At 46.0% G+C, this 18,914-nt stretch overlaps 1 protein-coding gene across 1 annotated transcript in view; it reads right to left on the reverse strand.

The window, feature by feature from the left end:
- The window catches only part of Rbm20 (RNA binding motif protein 20), a 162,191-nt gene extending 156,309 nt beyond the window's left edge, over window positions 1-5,882 (reverse strand). The window contains 1 exon segment of the mRNA XM_048338278.1: window positions 5,614-5,882. Coding sequence (XP_048194235.1) covers window positions 5,614-5,795 — 182 coding nt within the window. The 5' untranslated portion in view covers window positions 5,796-5,882.
- Window positions 5,883-18,914: the final 13,032 nt, after the last annotated feature.

The following is an 18,914-nucleotide window of genomic DNA, read 5'->3' on the forward strand; positions in this document are numbered from 1 at the left end:
TCTACCATCACCTCTTCAAATAACTGCCAGGGATGACTTGTCCCCAGACTAGCAGAATAGATGACTGAAACTGCCTATCACTCCTCAGCTCCTTGGTTAGGTGGCAGTGAAACAGTGACCACCTACTGAGCCACTCAAGCTCAGCCTGCTGGTGGGGTCGGAAACCAAATTCATATTCTTGATTTTAAAATGTGCCTTCTAGCGAGGAGCTTGTACTCCTACTCAGGAGACTGAGATCTGAGGATCGAAGGTCAAAGCCAGCCCAGGCAGGTAAGCCCTTGAGACTCTTAACTCCAATTAACCCACCAGAAAATTGGAAGTGGCACTGTGGCTCAAAGTGGTAGAGTGCCAGCCTTGAACAAAAGAGCTCAGGGACAGCACCCAGGCCCTGAGTTCAAGCCCTATGACAAAAAATAAAGTGCCTTCTTAGAATCAGGATGGGCTTTCTGCTTAGGGGGGAGGGAGGAGATGGAAAATATACAGCATTGAATATAACATAGATATTACAAAGATCAGCCAGGTTCCTTAACTGGAAAAGGAATTGCTATGTGTTCTGTCCTACAAACCATTTCCAACACACTCATTCTCATCTTTGCTCTAATGACGGAAACTAGATCATTTAACTTTCTGCAATACTTTTTGGCACTCTGATTTACCACACATGGCTCCTAGTCCCTTACACCCACTGGAGATTCATAGGCAACTTTGGCTGCTAAAATGTACAAATCAGTATCCAATTAGATCATCCCATTATTAAATAAGAGTCAGATTAAGTGGCGTTCTATGGCATAGGAGACTTCACAGAGACTTGGAGTCCTTGGCTGGCAGGGGCAGAGGATTGATGGAGAAAGAGACATCCCGCTTTCCCAATTCCTCTTTGGACTTTCAACTCTACTAGCTCACACTTCTTCATTATTCACTTCCCTCCTAACCTCAGTTCCATTTTCATCTCTGTCTCTTGTTATATTTTGTTGAGCAAAGCTGTGAACTGAACCACATTGGTTTGTTTACTTAAAAGGTTGGCTTTTGTGGGGGGCTAGGAAGAAAACTTTAAACAGGAGTCAAGAAACCCTGAGCCATAGAAAAATAATTCAGCGGGCGGAGAGAGAAACTGGATAACGTGGGGTCATTTCACCGTGAGTCAGTCCTGGGTGGAGTGTTTCTCCTCTAGTAACTGTCAGTTTAGGCAGAGAGATCTTAACACTGCCAAGGGACAGATTCAGGCTTTTAAAATTGTCAGTTTGATAAATGGCTGGGGGGGGGGGGGCGGAAGAAGATGGTGCTAGAAGAAACAAAACGGGTGACAAAAGTTTTCTTCTTTGACAAATCTCGGCACAACATATGCACAGTCCACTTACTGTGACAAATAGGAATAATGCACTACATTTCATAATGCTGGTCTCCTGGGCAATTTGAGATACTGATACAGACTATCGACAAATATTTATCGCTCCAGTATAATTGCTTTCAAGAAAGGAATACCTTGAAGAAGCTTTTTTTTTTTTTAAGAAAAAGAAACTTTTTAGTAGAATGCTAAAAATAAAAAATAAAATAAAAAGAAAATCTCCCCTTCCTCCTACCCTGATGGAACTCAGGATTAATCCTCTCAGATGGTTTCCCTTGCTGAATGCTTGTTTTACGTGTAGTTTAAGACAGTGTTTAAAATTTCCAACATTCCTTCTACAAGTGTGTTCTTCTTTCCACAAAGCGGGTTCAAAGTGATGTTGGAAATCAGAACAGATGTTAGAAATTCGATGGAATTTCTTTCCAGGAAAGGACCAAATATGACTGAGAGGTAATGTCCCTTCCCCTCCCTTTAAAAAAATTCATATTTTCTTCCCCTTAATTCTGGAGATAAACATATGCATGTCCAAAGTGGGTCAATACCACAAAGGATTTTCCTGCGTGTCACCCCCTGAGAGTTCCATGAAGATCCTTCCAAGTGCAAGATTTCTGTAGAAATTATCTGCAATCAGAGTTGATACTTGTAATGTTTTGTTTTCTATTCTCCAACAGGGGGTTGCGTAGCGCTACCCGGCAGTCTAATGCTATGACAAAACACAAGAAACGAGAAATCAAGCTGGGTTTATGACTTCACATACTACCCCAACTTACATACCCATGACCCTGGCAATCAAACGCTAAATCAACACTTCTTTTTTATTTTTAGTAAAAAAAAATAATCTGTAAAGGAAAAGATAAGCCATCTCTATTCAAGTTGAAGACACAATATGATGCCACAAACTCATCAGGAATCTCTTGCTACAAATGAAATCATCCAGGAAAATTACCCATGTGATTCCCTTCATAAAAAGGTGTGTGTGTTTGGTTAGTTTTCACCACCTTGTTAACATGTCACACAGAACTGATGATTCTTTTTCCATTCTGATGAGCATCTTAAAATATACAATCTAAAATTTAAACATCTAATGTTCACCAAAGCTACTAAATAACTTCTTAGAAGCAAGAGTTGTGTTTGGTTCTAAAGTACACAATTCAAACAAAATAATTCAGTAAGATAACCCAAATGTTTGAGGAAATAAATCCTTATGAAATTGTCACCAAAAAACACCAATGTTTTCTTCCTTCTTCTAACATGAAAAATACATACATCTTTCCTTTTTATTTAAGTCCTCTAATTACTCTGAGTTTCCTAAACCCATCCCAAGTTTTTCTTTTAAGGTGCTGTTTATATTCCTTGTTGCTCAAGTAACTTAAGTGATGTGTTATATTACACAGGAAGAAGTCTACATTGGCCAGCTTGTGGAATGAACATTTCAAACAAAAAAGAAATCTTTCAAGGTATCAACTCTGATGTGGTTCATAATCTTTACACAGAATGCTAATACTGGTGGGGACAGACAGGAGCAGAGAAGGTATTTGTGATCCTTAACTGACACAAAGGACACAATGACAAGAAAACTACATCTACTTGAGTGCAACAAAAGTACTCCACAGACATTAACTTAAAACACAACATACGGAGACCCTGGAAAAACAGAGGCAAATCAGCCTCATTCTTCACCAGCACACCTCACGTGTTAAGCTGTTTACACGGAGCATATGGTCGTTGTCTTAGAACCAGAGTATAAAGTTCCTGAATAAGAGTCAGGTTTTATTACAATCATTACCATGGTTTTATCAAAGTCATTGACTTCACCCAAAATGAAAACCATTACTAATAAAAACCAGTGAACATAGACCTTAAGACACGGGAAGATTCTTGTCATCCTTAAATACTATACCACATTCAGATTGACGCCATCCTTTTGAAAGAGTTCTTCTCTTCTTACAAACCATATAATGACCTCGCTCGAATAACTAGCAAAGAGTTAGAGGTTCCCTAATAATATTTGATATATATTTCTCTACAAAAGAATTTCATCTACAAGTTTAGTTTACCAAAGCCTCCTAACCAAAGACAGACAACTCAGCTTATGGCCAAGGAGGTGTCCTCACTATGTTCTCTCAAAGATAGCTAATACAAACAGCACCTCATAACTACATAAAAATGGTTGCTCGGATTAAATTGTGCAAACGTAGCTCCAAAATAACCTGCTCAAGTTTCAGCGCATTAAAGGTGGACCTGTAGACTTGCGCCTGGTTCCAGCGGAATTTCGGTGGGGACCGCAGACAGCCCAAACCCCAAATCATCCTTATAAAAAAGACTGAAACCTAAGCGCTCCAACATCAAATCCCATGAGCGCATTCAGCGGCCTTGGATCTGGTCCCTGAACAGGATCTGTCACCAATGCAAAACAAGGCCATCGGGCGCTTCTTGAGGTCTCCATCCTGGCCTGCAAGCAGAAGGGGCCATCTTTGAAAATTTCAGTTTTAATTTCTAAAATCATATATCTCACAGGAGGAGTTTTCAAAATGAGAGATACATTGATAGGGTACACTGTGTAATATATGAAGCAATTAAAACATATTTTAAATGATCGATTACTACAAAACGGTATTTATTTTCCAAACAGCAAGATTTATAGCCCAATGCCCATCTACAAAAATTTTTCTATAAAGATAAAGCTCCTAGTTTTTCCTACTTAAAACTAAATGATAGAAAAGCAGGGAGTGATTACGATACCAAAGTAATATCTACAAGCTTAGCGTGCAACCTAACATCAAGGCGCAAGACACTGGCTTTAAGAAACACAACAGATATTTCTAAATTAATAATTGTTCAGATCTGATTTCTTCATAAATAAGTTTTACACTCCAATGGTTTACGCTGGTTTATGTTAAGGACTTAAGAGAAATTCTAATTCATTACATAAACTGTCAGTCATATTTACTATCAGCTGAAATAATTTGCGCAACAGGAAAAAGAACAATACAAAATATTTTCATTTCCAAATCGTTGGAAACTGTTAAGTAGTAGAAAGTTATATAAAACGTCAAAATGTAAAACCAAAACCTTAGGAAAGAGAGAGCTTTCCTATTCCACCAGTCAATAGATAGGGAACCATTTTGTTCTGAAATATGAAACCAGCCTGATTGATACCAAACTTAAATGTTCACTCTCCTCTTATTACGTAACTCAACCTGCAAAAACAACCCAAAATATTGAACTGCGACTTATTCCATTCCTTCCCCAATCCCCACTGAGTATTCTTCTTGCTACATTTTCACACGCGTACATAAATCCAGCATCCGTGGGAGCAGCCGCGGAGCAGGACACTCGACAGACCCCGCTGCGCTTTCGGTTAGTGTCGCACGATCGCTTAGTACCTTTGCTACGCTTCTTAGACGCGTTTTGTTAGGGTTTTATCACAAGTTGATCAAACCCCGTGGAAAAAAATAAAGGCCCTTCTAACAAACCCACCACCTAGGCCTTCAACCGTCCAAACAAAAAAACACTATTTCCCTTTGATATTCTAAAAAGGAAGAAAAAAAAAAAAGCTGAGTTTCTGGTCACCGACTGAGCAGCCAGCGCTACCTTGCACTGGGTGGGGGGGTGGGGGAGGCAAGAAAAACTCACAACCCAAGTCAGATCCTTCACCCAGAGTCCCAAGATGGTAAGGTGAAGAAGGCACGAGCGGGCTGAGAACCCTGTGCGAGGAGGGCCTTGGGGAAGAGCCTGCTATCCGTGAGGGCAAAGCGAAATGCGCTCTTCACCCAGCCCTCACCTTCCTCCCTTTTCACCCCGAAGCCCCTGGCCCCGGGCACCAGGAAAGGTGGTTTCGTGGTTCCTGACGGCCTTTCCCTTGCACACCCTCACACGCGCGCTCACACGCGCGCTCCACTCCATACGCTCCAGCCGCCTTTGGGGACCAGAAAGGTGTGGGGAGAACACACGTCTCTGGGCCATTTTCTCCCCTAAATTGAGCTACTTGGGGCCAACGTGGCCAGTCACATCCTCGAAGAGACTAGAAATCGGCCAAAGGAAAAACAAAATGATTTCTCCCAAATAACTTCTCCCCAAACTCTCCCAACGGCCAGCGCGCGTGGCACCCGCTCGGCCTGGAGAGAGGGCAAGAAAGCTTCAGACGCAAGGGGGCGAGGGAAGTTCGGCGGAGACTTGGAGATGAAGCCACAAAGGGGGTGCCTGGGGTGTACCCCCCCCACAAGGCGCACCCCCAGTTCCCCGCTCCCTTCTCCCTCTCCTCTTACTTTTGGATGATCTGGGGAAGGCCGGCTTGGGGCGGGGGCGGCGGGGGCGGCGGCTGCTGCATCCCCCGTGGGCCCTGGGGCGCCGGGGGCGCCTGGGCACCGGCGACCACGCAGGCATCTCTGTCGGGCTGCTCGGGACCGCTGGGGTCCGCGTCCTGGCTCATGGCTGCTGCCAGCACCATGCGGGGCGAGATCGGCCCGAGCTCGCGGCGAGACAGCGCGCGGGAGGGGCGCTCCCGGGGCTCCGGCGCTCACTGGCCGGGGTCCCCGTGCCCAGTCCCCTTGTCCTTCTCGGTGGCGCGGGGTGGAGACGCGAGGGGCGGGGAGGAGGCCGTCTCGGCGGCGCCGCCTCCTCCGCCTCCAGCCGCGCGCGCCGGTCCGGCCAGGCCCGGCGGGGGCGGGGGACCGGGGACAGGGGGCGTTTCCCGGCCCGCGGGAGCTGCACGGTGGCCTGGGGCGGCTGAGCGCTGGGGTGGCCCGGGGCGCTCGGCCGGCCGATTCCAGGCACGGTAAGCTGGGGAGGATCGCAGCGTGCCCCCCCCCGCCCCGGGCGCCCTCCGGGTCCCGAGCCCCCAGCGCTCTGCGCGCCGCGTGAGCCGGCGAAACGCAAGCCGCCCGTGGCCGGTCGCCGCCCTCTCGCTTCTCCCCGGAGCCCGGAGGCCTCCCGCCCGTCCCCGCGGACGGCGCGCCCGGCCTCGAGCGGCTCCGGCCAAGCTGGGCGGACTGCGCGCACCCGGGGCGTCTGCGCCATCGCCGCGGGCGAAGCACGTCAGCCTTGACATCTTCCCGCGGCTGGAGTCCGGCCAGCGCCACTCGCATTTGAGGGACCAGCCCCCCAAATGGAAACGTGGGGCTCCGATCATCCTTTCACTTGTAACTTCAGGGCTCAGTTGACCAGGCCCGAGGGCTCTCCAAAGTGGCAGCTCCAGCTGCTTACCTTAGGGGTCCCCAGAAGCAGCGAGTGGAGCCGCCGTGGGTTATTGCTTCATTTCTTCTTTGCGAGCTCCAAGTCCACACAAAGCATACCTTGTCTTCGTGTCATTGGAAATATCAAGGGGGAAGGGGGGGAAAAAAGACAGCGTTTGCCCACTCGGTGCCTTCGCCATCACCGCTGTGAATTGTCCCAAGGGCCACGTGCGCCCAGCCTCGAGCGCCCGTCCACCTGCTCACCGGGTCTCCAGCCGTGGGCGCTGACCTCGTGCGCCTTTGAAGGTCGACGAGACCCCGCAAGTGTAGCTTAATGTCCTGGCGCGCCAGTTGGGGGACGGTTGGTGGGGGGGGGGGTAGGTTAAAGAAGCACCTGGCCCACCAGAAATGTCTAACAGCTGGGCAAAGATCAGAGACCTGGCTGCCCAGGAGCTCTTCTCCCCGCTTCCAGCTCACTGACCTTCTAAGTCCTGGCGCCCCGCAGCCCAGAAAGCCGAACAATGCGTGTGTGTGTCTGTGTGTGTGTGGTGTGTGTGTGTCTGTGTGTGTGTGTTGTGTGTGTGCTTTGTTAAAGTCTGGTGGAGCTCCCTCCCTCGTCCTGTCTTCTTCCCACAGCCACTAGAAAGAAAAATCAGGAGATTGGTTGAGACCTGGTAACTAATTAAATTCTCTAAACGATGGATTTCTTCTCGCTCCAGATAGTTGCCGTTAACTTCTCTTGGGAAACTAAGCCTGCCTGCACTTCCCTTTGTTTCTGGCGTCCTACCTGGGTATCTATCTGCCTTGGAGATCTGGCCGACTCGCCAGCTCCCTCTCTCTCCTTCCTCCCTCCCTCACTTTTTTTCCTCTTTCCTCTGACAGGAAGTACATTATTTCCTTGTATTCATAAAGATTCATATTCAAAAAGATCGAATTTTCATAGCTCACAAAATTGAGTCTCACACACACAGAAACCTAGATTGTCAAATATGTGATGAATTAGAGGCTCCAGAGTCAGTCCAGTTACAGTATTTATTGTCTTTAGTTTCTGTGCCTAAATTCCTTTTGGTCCTCAAAACCCCATCTTCTATCCCTACTCTCACCCAGACTTTCTTGATGAAAAGGAATTGCCTGAAATCACATTGTAAGATTAAAATCTTTCCAGTGGAAATCTCCCTCAGAGACACTCGGAAACCCCATGGGAAGGGCTTCTTTATCACAAACACAGACCTGCAGATGCATTCAGACTCTGCTGTCACCGAAGTCTATACGCATTAGGAGAGGTGAGCCTCGGCTTGCGACTTGTGTTTGCATCTTGTATGTTGGATACAGGAAATGTCCATTGTGACAGTTGTGAGCATGGTTGTTTGCTTGTTTATATTCCAGAAGCCAAAGAGAACAAGGGATTAAAAATTCCAGAATATTGCATAAATATAGCTTTCTGCATCAGAAAAAAATGATACTAGCATATGTGCAAGCCTATATGATCAAATAATAAGCAGGAGATAATGGAGGTATTCACCAGGCTTTTCTTTTATCCTTTCTGTACATTTGAATTTTTTACAACAAAATTGGAGGCAAATGAATGATCCACAAAGTATTTTTGAGCAATCCTATTTCCATAATTACGGCTTAATAGTTGCAGTTGGTGTGAGATGTGAATTGGAGCAGATCTAAGGGGACAACACAGCAGCAAAATCCTGAATCTAGCTGATGCCCAATCTCAGATCTCCACATGTGTTTCAGGAGGACAGAGAACAAGTAATTCTAGTTAACAAAGCAAAAATTGTGTGTGTTAAACAGTACCATTGGGGGTGGGATGTGTGGGTTATTTTTTTAATCTTTTCTCACTCCTTTTCCAGGAGAATCATGAAAAAGCATAAAGACACCACTAGCAGGTTGTAGCCCCTGCTTTTGTCTGTCCTGTGCACTTCCCAGGTTCCTAAGGGTGTTCTACATAGTGACTGGAGGAAGAGAAAGGCTGAGTCACCCAGTGCACAAGTGGCAGTGTGACGGCAAGGAAGGGCTGCTCGTGTCTGTGTGTTGCACTCTGGCCTTCCTTGACCTGCACTGATCAGCCAGCCTAGGCCCTTTTCCTCTAGTACAGTTAATAAGAGTCCGCTGCACTGCTAAGTGCTAGGTACCTAGTACTATGAACTTAGTTAGCTCATGAGGTAGCGACCATTTCTGTGTTTTATTATTGAGAAAACTGGGTCTCAGTCAATCACAAGAATGTGCTCAAGACCACCTCACTTTTAAGGGGCAGATGCAAGGCTCAAGGTAGGACAGTCTGTCTCCAAGCTCACCCCACCCCTCTCTATGGCTTCAGTGGCCAGTAGAGCCAGGCTCTCACCTGCCTCCTTTGGTGGTGATGCTGATTGCACCTTTCAGTGACTTCCAGCTTCCACCTGCACTGTGATTCGGCTTTGCCACTCACCTCTATACAGGCCAGTAGGGGAAATCTAAACATTGAAGCATGCAGAAATGAAGCATCCTGGAGGGAGATGGTAGGAAAGAACAGGAAAGAGGACCCATGTCTCTATTATTCTAGGGTCGTTCTCAAACTTGCTGGGACTCTGACTCTGTTTTATAGCATTAATAAATGTTTGCTGGACTCCAAGAGCTGGTTCTAGTGGTGGTGGTGTTTTATTTGTGTGTGTGTGTGTGCACGCATGCGCATGCATGCACACATGGGCTGTATTTCACCCAATACCACTACAATGCAGACAGAAGATTAAAGAATTCATCCAAGGTCACTGGGTATCTAAAGAACAGAGTGAAGGTTTACTCCCTGTTCTGAGTCACTATGACAGTCAGTCTTCTACTCAAAGGTTGCCTACCTTTCAGGATAATTGTGAGCATCCTCCTGCAAGTGAGGTCATCTCAGGCATGATGCTCTTCCACGATGCGTGCTAGCAAACTGCAAAGTTTGATGGTACCCAGAACTCCGGAAATTTTGAGACGCAGGCCTTCTCATACAGTTGCTGAAACCACTTCGGAAGTGAATTGGAACTGTCTACTAAAATTGCAACAAGGAGCCAGGTGCCAGTAGCTCATGCCTATAATCCTAGCTACTCAGGAGGCTAAGATCTGACAATAGTGGTTCAAAGCCAGCCCAGGCAGGAAAGTCCATGAGACTCTGGTCTCATGTAACCCCCAGAAAGCCAGAAGTGGTGCTGTGGCTCAAGTAGTAGAATGCTAGCCTTGAGCTAAAGAGCTCAGAGACACTGCCTAAGCCCAGAGTTGAAGGCCCACAAATGCCAAAAAAAAAAAAAATTAATTAATTAATAAAAAATTTTAATTGCAACAAGGAACTTGGTGCCAGTGGGCTCATGCCTATAACCCTAGCTTCTCCTAAGGTTGAGATCCAAAGGATTGTGGTTCAAAGCCAGCCTGGGCAGAAAAGTCTGTAAGAGTCTGTCTCCAAAATAACCAACAAAAATCAGAGCTAGAGGAGTGATTCAAATAGTAGATCACCAAGCAAACAAGCAAATTGAAGTATAAGGCCATAAATTCAAACCTCAGGTGGTAATGACACAAAAGAAAATTGCCACAAGGGAAATTGGCTTGGCAGTTACTCTTCTAGGAATCTAGCCTATGGACTTACCTGCAGCAATAATCAAAGTTGCTTGTATAAAGGAGTTGATAATAGCAAGAATAGCTGTGAGGCACTGCTTACCTAAAGATGGTCCTGATTTACAAAGGAATACAACTTAACCCTCAAAATGGAAGAAGTCCATCTCTATGCTCTGCCCTGAGAGGTTTCCTCAAGATAGTACTATATCTGGAGAAAGTCATATCCGGAGAAAGTCGATGCCATATCAGCATGGTAGTGTGGCTAAATTTGCATTAAAAACAGGGTATAGGGCTGGGGATATAGCCTAGTGGCAAGAGTGCCTGCCTCGGATACACGAGGCCCTAGGTTCGATTCCCCAGCACCACATATACAGAAAACGGCCAGAAGCGGCGCTGTGGCTCAAGTGGCAGAGCGCTAGCCTTGAGCGGGAAGAAGCCAGGGACAGTGCTCAGGCCCTGAGTCCAAGGCCCAGGACTGGCCAAAAAAAAAAAAAAAAAAAAAACAGGGTATAGAAAGTTCCCAGAAAATTATGTGAGTAATTAATGTAAAAAGTGTGCAAGCAATTAATTTCAATGGTAAGTGCTCCTAGAAATTGGGAGAGGTTAAGAAACTTTTCCTTTTGTATCATTTGCATATTTGAGATAAAATGTACTGAAGTACGTATTATTTTAATTTTTACTATGAACATTGTTCTTTTATTAACTAATGACAATAAAACTTAATGATTCATTTTCAACTCATAATTGCTAACGACAGTTCATAAACTAACGACAGCGCATAAACAAGATGTTTATTTATTTATATTATTTAGTGCTGTCTTAGAGCTTAAACTCAGGGCCTGAGCTGCTTTTGCTCTCTACCACTTGAGCCATGCCTCTATCTCCAGCTTTTTTTTTTTAATTTTGCCAGTCCTGGGGCTTGAACTCAGGGCCTGAGCACTGTCCCTGGCTTCCTTTTGCTCATGGCTAGCACTCTACCAATGAGCCACAGCGCCACTTCTGGTCATTTTCTGTATATGTGGTGCTGGGGAATCAAACCCAGGGCTTCAGGTATACGAGGCGAGCACTCTTGCCACTAGGCCATATCCCCAGCCCACCTTTTTTTTTGTATTTTATAAGAGAGAAAGAGTCTCTCAGACTTTCTTGCCTGAGGTTGGCTCCAAACTGTTCTCCTCACATCTCAGCCTCCTAAGTAGCTGGGATTGCAGGCGTGAGCCACCCGGGGAGCAAGATGTTTATTTTTAAAAGCAGATATTCATGTGAAAGAATGAAGGACTGACACTGGACAATGTGTTATCTAGAGTTAAATTCTGCCCTTTAGATGTCCAAAGGACTCCACAGACAGTTGAATCATTAAAGCACTAAGTTAATATGACTATAGTCATGTAGTTGAAAGTTAAGAATACACAGTAAGTCACCTACAATGTTAGCCTTGACATATTGACTGCTATCTGTGTGTCTGGCTGTTAATAATCGTTATCGTTTCTGTTTTGATTTTTTTTTAGTTTTTTTGTTCTGTGTATGTGTGAGAGAGAGAGAGGGAGAGAGAGAGAGAGGGGGAGGGAGGGAGAGAGAGAGAGGGAGAGAGAGAGAGAGAGACCAGGACTCAAACTCGATACCCTATACTTTGCTCATTGGCTGATGCTCTACCAACTGAGCCATACGTCCAACCCCTAGTTACTCTCTCTCTCTCTCTCTCTCTCTCTCTCTCTCTCTCTCTCTCTCTCTCTCTCTCCAATACTGTAGGCTTAGACTTGGAGCCTTGCACTCTTCCTTGTCTTTCTTGGCTCAAGGCTGGTATTATACCCCTTGAGCCATACTTCCACTTGCACCATTTTGTTGGTTAATTGGGGATAAGAGTCTTAGATTTATTTACTTGGCTTGGTTTTGAGCCATGATTCTCAGATCTCAACCTCCCGTGTTGCTAGGACTTCAGGCATGAGCCACCTGCACCCAGTAGTTATAATTTCTTGAGTGTCACTCTGTCTGGACCACATACCATATCTCACGGACCTATTAGGAGGTTGGCTTTGTCCGTTCACAAATAAGAAAACTAAGAGTCGATGCGGCCAGGCAGCTTGTGAGCGGAAGAGCTATGCATCTAGCCCCAGCCTGTACTAATGTGGTTACTCGTGGTTGAGCTTTCCAAGACTGGACACCCTCTCTACAGCCCCAAGCTCTCGCCGGCTCTGCTACGTGCAGCTTATCCCATCAGTGAGTCTCCCACCTCCCTGCCCCCTCGGCCCCTTTTCTCTTTGACCTCCTGAGGTGAGCTTTATCTATCCTGAGTTTCATCTATTCACCCATTCCTCTTTCAAAACCAGAATATAATGCTATCACGGAATGCCATACAATCCCTGCAGATATTTGAAAACAGAAAATAAAACCCATCCAGGCTTCACAAAGGAGCACCTCTGTTAGCATTTCCCTAGCCTCAGGTCCTCAGCTCCTCCCACTAGCCCCCAGATCCATCCATACCTAAAGAGCCACTCCTACTCACTACCTAACTACTTCCCTTTTACCCCCAGAGAGAAGCTGCCACCTGGATAAGGTGCAGATGCCAAGTAGCTCCCTCTCCCGTGGGAACTATGGCCCCACTAATAAACCTCCTTATGAACCTTCTTCTCCTGTCTGTGATTATCTCCCCATAGTCCTCTGGGATGGCCGGGACCTATGCTTTCAACCTCTCTCCCAGAAAACCCAGGAGAGACAGTGGCTGAAGGATGCTGTTTAAAAATAATGTGGTTACTCATGGAACTGGATGCACATTTGAACTTGAAGGAGACAGTCACTTTAGCTGAGGAAAAGTGAGGACATGTTCTGCCTAACAACTCGGAGGACTTCTCCCATTGGCTGTAGAAAAGCTTAGCCTCCTTCTCTTTGGTCAGGAATTTACCAACCAGGCCCTTTGTCCTATAATAAACTACAAAGATATTGTATTATGGCCAAAGTAGCAGTTGGTTGGGAGTCAGGAAATGCAGATTTTAGACCACTGGGTGATTCAATGTCCCTGAACAGAAAAGCACTTATCCCAGATCAGAGATGACATCGGCATCCGCCTCCTCCACAAGCGGCTTCGTCCTAAGCCAGGGGGGACCGTGGTGCTGCCTTTCCACCACTTGTTCAGGATCTGGCAACAAGCCAAAGGCAGAATGACTCCAGGATCCAGGGCAGGGCCACCTGGGCCTGGCTTCCTGGAAAAGCGGAGTTCTGAGCAATGCATGGATGAGCCAAAGAACGACTTCTGTCTCACTTGCAGTTTCCAAGAACATCAAGGCAGAATTTTCTGCACAATAGCTCTGCCCCAGTGGTGAAAAACCAATTGTGACTGAATTTCCTTGGAGGGGGCTAGCAAGCCATGGAGGAATGGCATGAATGTGGAAGAAATGTTAGCCGGTGGCTAATGGCATGATTTAAGTTCCATGGGGCTCGGCACCCCCTGTGGAGACCCAGCTTCCACACTCCACGCTTAATCCCTGGGGAATGTCACTGTCATTCAAAGGCTCCATGGTTGGGGGCCCCAGCCAAGCAAATCAGCACTTCCTAGAGACTGGAGGTGGGGGGGGAGGGGTAGAGAGGGAGGGAGTCCTTTATCTAGCCCCTCCCCCACCGGCCCCCTCTGTCTTCTCTTCACCATCCCATCTCCCTGTCAGGCCAGTCAGAGCATAAACATCTCAGGCTGCGTGCCCATCAGCTCCAGGATCAGGTGACCACCGTGGAAGGCTACACCAGAGGCTTCCACCAGCCAGATGTGACGCCAGGAACAGTGAGAGCCTGCGACGACGTGCTGACCTCACACAGCAGGCACCCACGCCGCTGGCAGGGCTGGCAGGGAGCGAGTGCCACTCCCTGCTGTGGCCTCTTTGATCATCCCTGGGCCACCTGGCACGCACCCAAAACCTGGCCCAGCTAGCTCCCTCTCAGCCCAGACACCACCCCGCGGTGCGCGCTTGACGCCTGCCCTAGCTACCTCTGAGTCTCTGTGTCTCCTTCTGAAAAAATGGGAATAAACAACCTGATGCCGTGGTTCCCCCGCCCCATTCCTCTTTAAAAAAAATTTTTTTTTTCTTCACTGAGTTCTCCTATCAGGCTTTGCTCCCCATGACATATCAGGAATGCCTGCACTGCAGAGACTGAGCCTGCCATTTATTTATTTATTTATTTAGCCAGTCCTGGGGTTCGAACTCAGGGCCCAGGGCACTGTCCCTGGCTTCTTTTTGCTCAAGGCTAGCACTCTACCACTTGAGCCACAGTGCCACTTCTGGCTTTTTCTATATATGTGGTGCTGAGGAATCGAACCCAGGGCTTCACGCATGCTAGGCAAGCACTCTACCACTGAGCCACATTCCCAGATCGAGACTACCTTTCTTAGAGGGGCTCCTAGCATCACCAACTTCTGCCCACACTGGAATGCACAGCTATAGCTTATAGCATACTTACAACTCTTTTATTTTCTTTTTCTTTCTTTCTTTCTTTCTTTCTTTCTTTTCTTTCGTGTGTGTGTGTGTGTGTGTGTGTGTGTGTGTGTGTGTGTGTCATGGGACTTGAACTCAGGGCCTGGGGTCCCTGACCTCCAGCAGCCAGCTCCAACCCTCTACTCTGTAAGTGAAAAGGATGTTAGCAAGTTGCCAGCCTTTGTACAGCAGGGCGCCCTGAGCGTGAAGGACACCGTGCCCAGGAATACGACAAGCGTGGCAGCATGTTGGCTCCAGAAAGGTATTCAAAAAATGTTTCCTAAAAAAAAAGAACCAAAGTAAATAAAGCAAGTCCACAAAGAAAGGAAAAAGTATGCACTCAATGATCTTCAGACTAAGCTGGGGATTGTTTTTTTCCTTTAAGTATTTATACAAAGGAGTTTCAATTCAACATGTTGATGTGTGTGAGTAAAATGGATCTTGATCAATGTAACAACCCCTTCCCTAGAGCTTTGTTTGTTTGGTCCCCCATCCACACACACACCAACACACACCCGCCACTGGTCCTGGGGCTGGAACTCAAGGTCTGGGTACTGTCCCTGAGCCTCTTTGTGCTCAAGGCTAGTGCTCTACCACTTGAGCCACAGCTCCACTTCTGGCTTTTTGTGAGTAGTTTATTGGAAATAAGAGTCGCACCAGGGCTGGGAATGTGGCATAGCAATAGAGTGCTTGCCTAGCAGGCAGGAAGCCCTGGGTTCAATTCCTCAATACCACATAAACAGGAAAAGCTGGAGGTGGTGCAGTGGCTCAATTAGTAGAGTGTTAGCCTTGAGCAAAAGAAGCTCAGGGACAGTGCCCAGGCCCTGAGTTCAAGCACCAGGACTAAAAAAAGAAGGGGAAAAAAAGAGTCTCATGGACTTCCCTGCCCCAGCTGATCTCAAACCTCCATCATGAGAGTTTAGTCTCCTGAATAGGATTACAGGTATGAGCTACTGGCTCCTGGCTCAGATGGAATTTTAAGCTTAGGCCTGTAGAGGCTTCAGGCTGCTGGAATGTTCTGCCTATAGAACTCTAAGGTGGTTTCAGATCTGTGTTCATCAGACTTCACCGTGTAGAGATATATTTGCATTACATACATATGCATATATACATATACATACATATATATATGCATCCTCTCCTGCATGTATATTATACTTTAATACAAAGAAACTTCCTTCCAAATTAAAGAACGAAAAAGATAAAATAAATCTCACATAGCCTAGGCAGGCATAATAAGATTGCAAATTCTTTCCTCATGTTCTAATTGTTTCTTTCCGTCTTTAATCTTGGACAACTTCCAGTTTCCATTGCTGGGTGTTTATTGCCCACAGAACCATTTCGACAAGGTTGGTATTCATGATAGTTCAGTGTCCAGCTCCCCAGCACCAACAATTAAGAGTTCAATTTCTAAGCAGAGGAAGCTCATTAATGAAGCAAGCCTGTGAAAATGGGTGTTCCACGCTAAGCTTCAAGCATGCAGGTAAACCAGGTTGATTTTTCTGAACTACTTGAAAGTGAGGTTGTAGATACCAGGATGGTTCATATCTAGATAACAAAAGGCTATACTCCATAGCCAAGCACGATTAACACACATTTAATCCTGATTAAATAACATATCATTTAATGTTTATTCATAATGTATCATTTTTCTGCTCCTTATTATCTAATGGTCTTTCTTTTTGCTTAGATCAGAGATAAACATTTGTTCATAATTCTCTCTACCCTCCTTTTTAAATTAATTAATTAAATTTAAATTTTGTTTATTTATTTATTTGTTCTGGGACTTGAACTCAGAGCCTGGGTACTCTCCCTGAGATTTTTTTTTTTTTTTTTTTTTTTTTTTTTTTGGCCAGTCCTGGGCTTAGACTCAGGGCCTGAGCACTGTCCCTGGCTTCTTTTTGCTCAAGGCTAGCACTCTGCCACTTGAGCCACAGCGCCACTTCTGGCCATTTTCTGTATATGTGGTGCTGGGGAATCAAACCCAGGGCCTCATGTATATGAGGCAGACACTCTTGCCACTAGGCCATATCCCCAACCCTCTCTGAGATTTTTTGCTCAAGGCTAGCATTCTACCACCTGAGCCACACCTCCACTTCTTTTGTGATTAACTGTAGGTAAGAGTCTCAGGTCTTTCCTGCCAGGGCTGGCTTTGATCTGTGACCCTCTCTGCTTCCTGAGTAGCTAGGATTATATGTGTGAACTACTGGTGCTTGGCTTTATTGACCATTTTTAATGGCTGAATAATTTTAGGCAAAATATTATTATTAATGATACATATTATATAATATAATCATATGTTACCTAGTATATAATGTACACATTCTTATATGACACAATTTTTATATAATAAAATTCATAATAGATATATTTTTTTCTAGAGAAGGGCTCCTATGAAAAAAACAAATATGCAAAAATAGCTAGAGCATCCTCCTAGAACAGAGCTGTGAGAAGGTAGGCTTGTCAGATAATAAATTATATTATAAAGAGGCTATAATTAAAACTAGTAAATTAACAGTCTATTAGAATAAAATGGGAAGTCCAGAATTAGACCCAAGTATCCATGGAAATTCAGCCTATAATAAAGATGGCCTCTCAGTCCTTGAAAGAAAAGCTGATCCTTTTAATAAGCAACATCAAAGACACCTGGATGGCCACTTGGAGAAAGATAAAACGGGACCACTGCCTCCCAGCGCACGCCACTCCAAATGGAGCCTACGTCTTCCTGCAGCGCAAAAAGTAAAACCAGAGACATTAGAAAAAAAAATCGGAAAAATGTTAAAGATAAGTTCAATGCAAGGAAACTTTCTAACTTGGACTCAAAATCCAGATGCAACACAAAGCTAGTAGAGTTCACTGCATAGACTAAAGCAACCGTAAACAAAGTCAAAAGGAAAAGCTGGGGAAAGGAACCGCCCACATGCATTCTGCCTGCTGGAGAAGCATCATCCAGAGGCCCGCCAGCCCTGGGGGGTAGCCAGAGCCCCACGGAGGGCTGTGAATGCACACAGAAAGAACCTGGGAAGGAGGAGACCTTGGAGACAAAGTCACCATGCTGGATCTGGGGTTTGGAAGGGCAGGATGTCAAAATAACATCAAGACCCTGGACTCGTAAAAAAAAAAAAAAAAAAATGCCGAAAGAAGCATCCTTTGATGCTGAAGCCAGTGGCCCAAATCTGCAACATGCCCCCGATAGTTCTTGCCCCTAGCTGTCTGAATCTGAATCTCTATTCCCCATGTAAGAAACACATAGGTCTTGCCTAGTCCATGTCTGCTAGTTTTTCACAACCCATCAGTAGCAGGAAGATTCCCCTGCCGCTGGCCTTGTCAGTTGTGGCTCCAGAAATAACACACATTCTTGCCTCTGTGTTCTGCCCACTCCCTCTGAGAACACAGACAGAGCTGGATTAAGGGACCGCTTGCGAGCTAAATGTAAACACTTGTATATACTCGGAATCCATTTGTTTTCAAAGTCCAGCAGCCTCCTTTGCACCTGTTGGCAGAGTCTCAACTTCTTCCATTTCTTGGCCGTGTGAACCAACCCATCTGTTTCGATTGCAAAGTCAACAGTACTTGAGGAGCCTGCCAGCCACTTCCACTTTGTCCTTGCACACACTCTACAACGTTATTGTTGTGCTCCTTCGGGGGAGGAGAGAGATGAGTCTCAGAGAAGTTCAAAAACGACTCCGGAGACGGAGATCTGGAGAGATGCAGTTCAAAGCCAGTCCTGGCAGGAAAGTCTGTGAAATTCCATCTCTAAACTAACAAGCAAAGAGCCAGAAGTATAAATGTGGCTCAAGTGGTAGAGCACCAACTGAGCAACACAAGGCCCTGAGTTCAAGCCCCAGTACCAGCTTCCACATTCCCACCCAAAATAAATCTTAGACAAAAATCTCATTGAAGGCTAGGATTTGGAATAAGAATATGGACCTGCTGAGAGCCTGGGTCCTCGTGATGCCAGGATAGGCATGGGACATGGAATGTTCTAAGAAAGATTGGGGGCTCACATCTATATAATCCTAGCTACTCAGGAGGCTGAGATCTGAGATCTAGATAGCTTCCTTCGAGGACCCTAATAAAATGTTCCAATAACATTGGAGGGGGGCATTAACTAAGAACTACTCGGAGGCACCGTAAGGACAGCCCTGCTCAGGCTGAGATGACGCCCAGGACTGAAGCTCTGGCTCTCTGCCTTTCCTGGTCCTCACACCTGCTGGTCTCCTGGTTAGGTGCTGGCTGAGCTCCTTCACCACCTGCTGAGGTCTACTCATGGCCCAGTGCCAGCGGCACTGACAGCAACCTCCAATATCTCCAGACCTGGGGAGGGGGGCTGAAACCTCAGGGAGCACTGATCTCTAGACATAT

This window comes from Perognathus longimembris, chromosome 2 (assembly GCF_023159225.1).
Source record: "Perognathus longimembris pacificus isolate PPM17 chromosome 2, ASM2315922v1, whole genome shotgun sequence".
Taxonomy (NCBI): domain Eukaryota; kingdom Metazoa; phylum Chordata; class Mammalia; order Rodentia; family Heteromyidae; genus Perognathus; species Perognathus longimembris.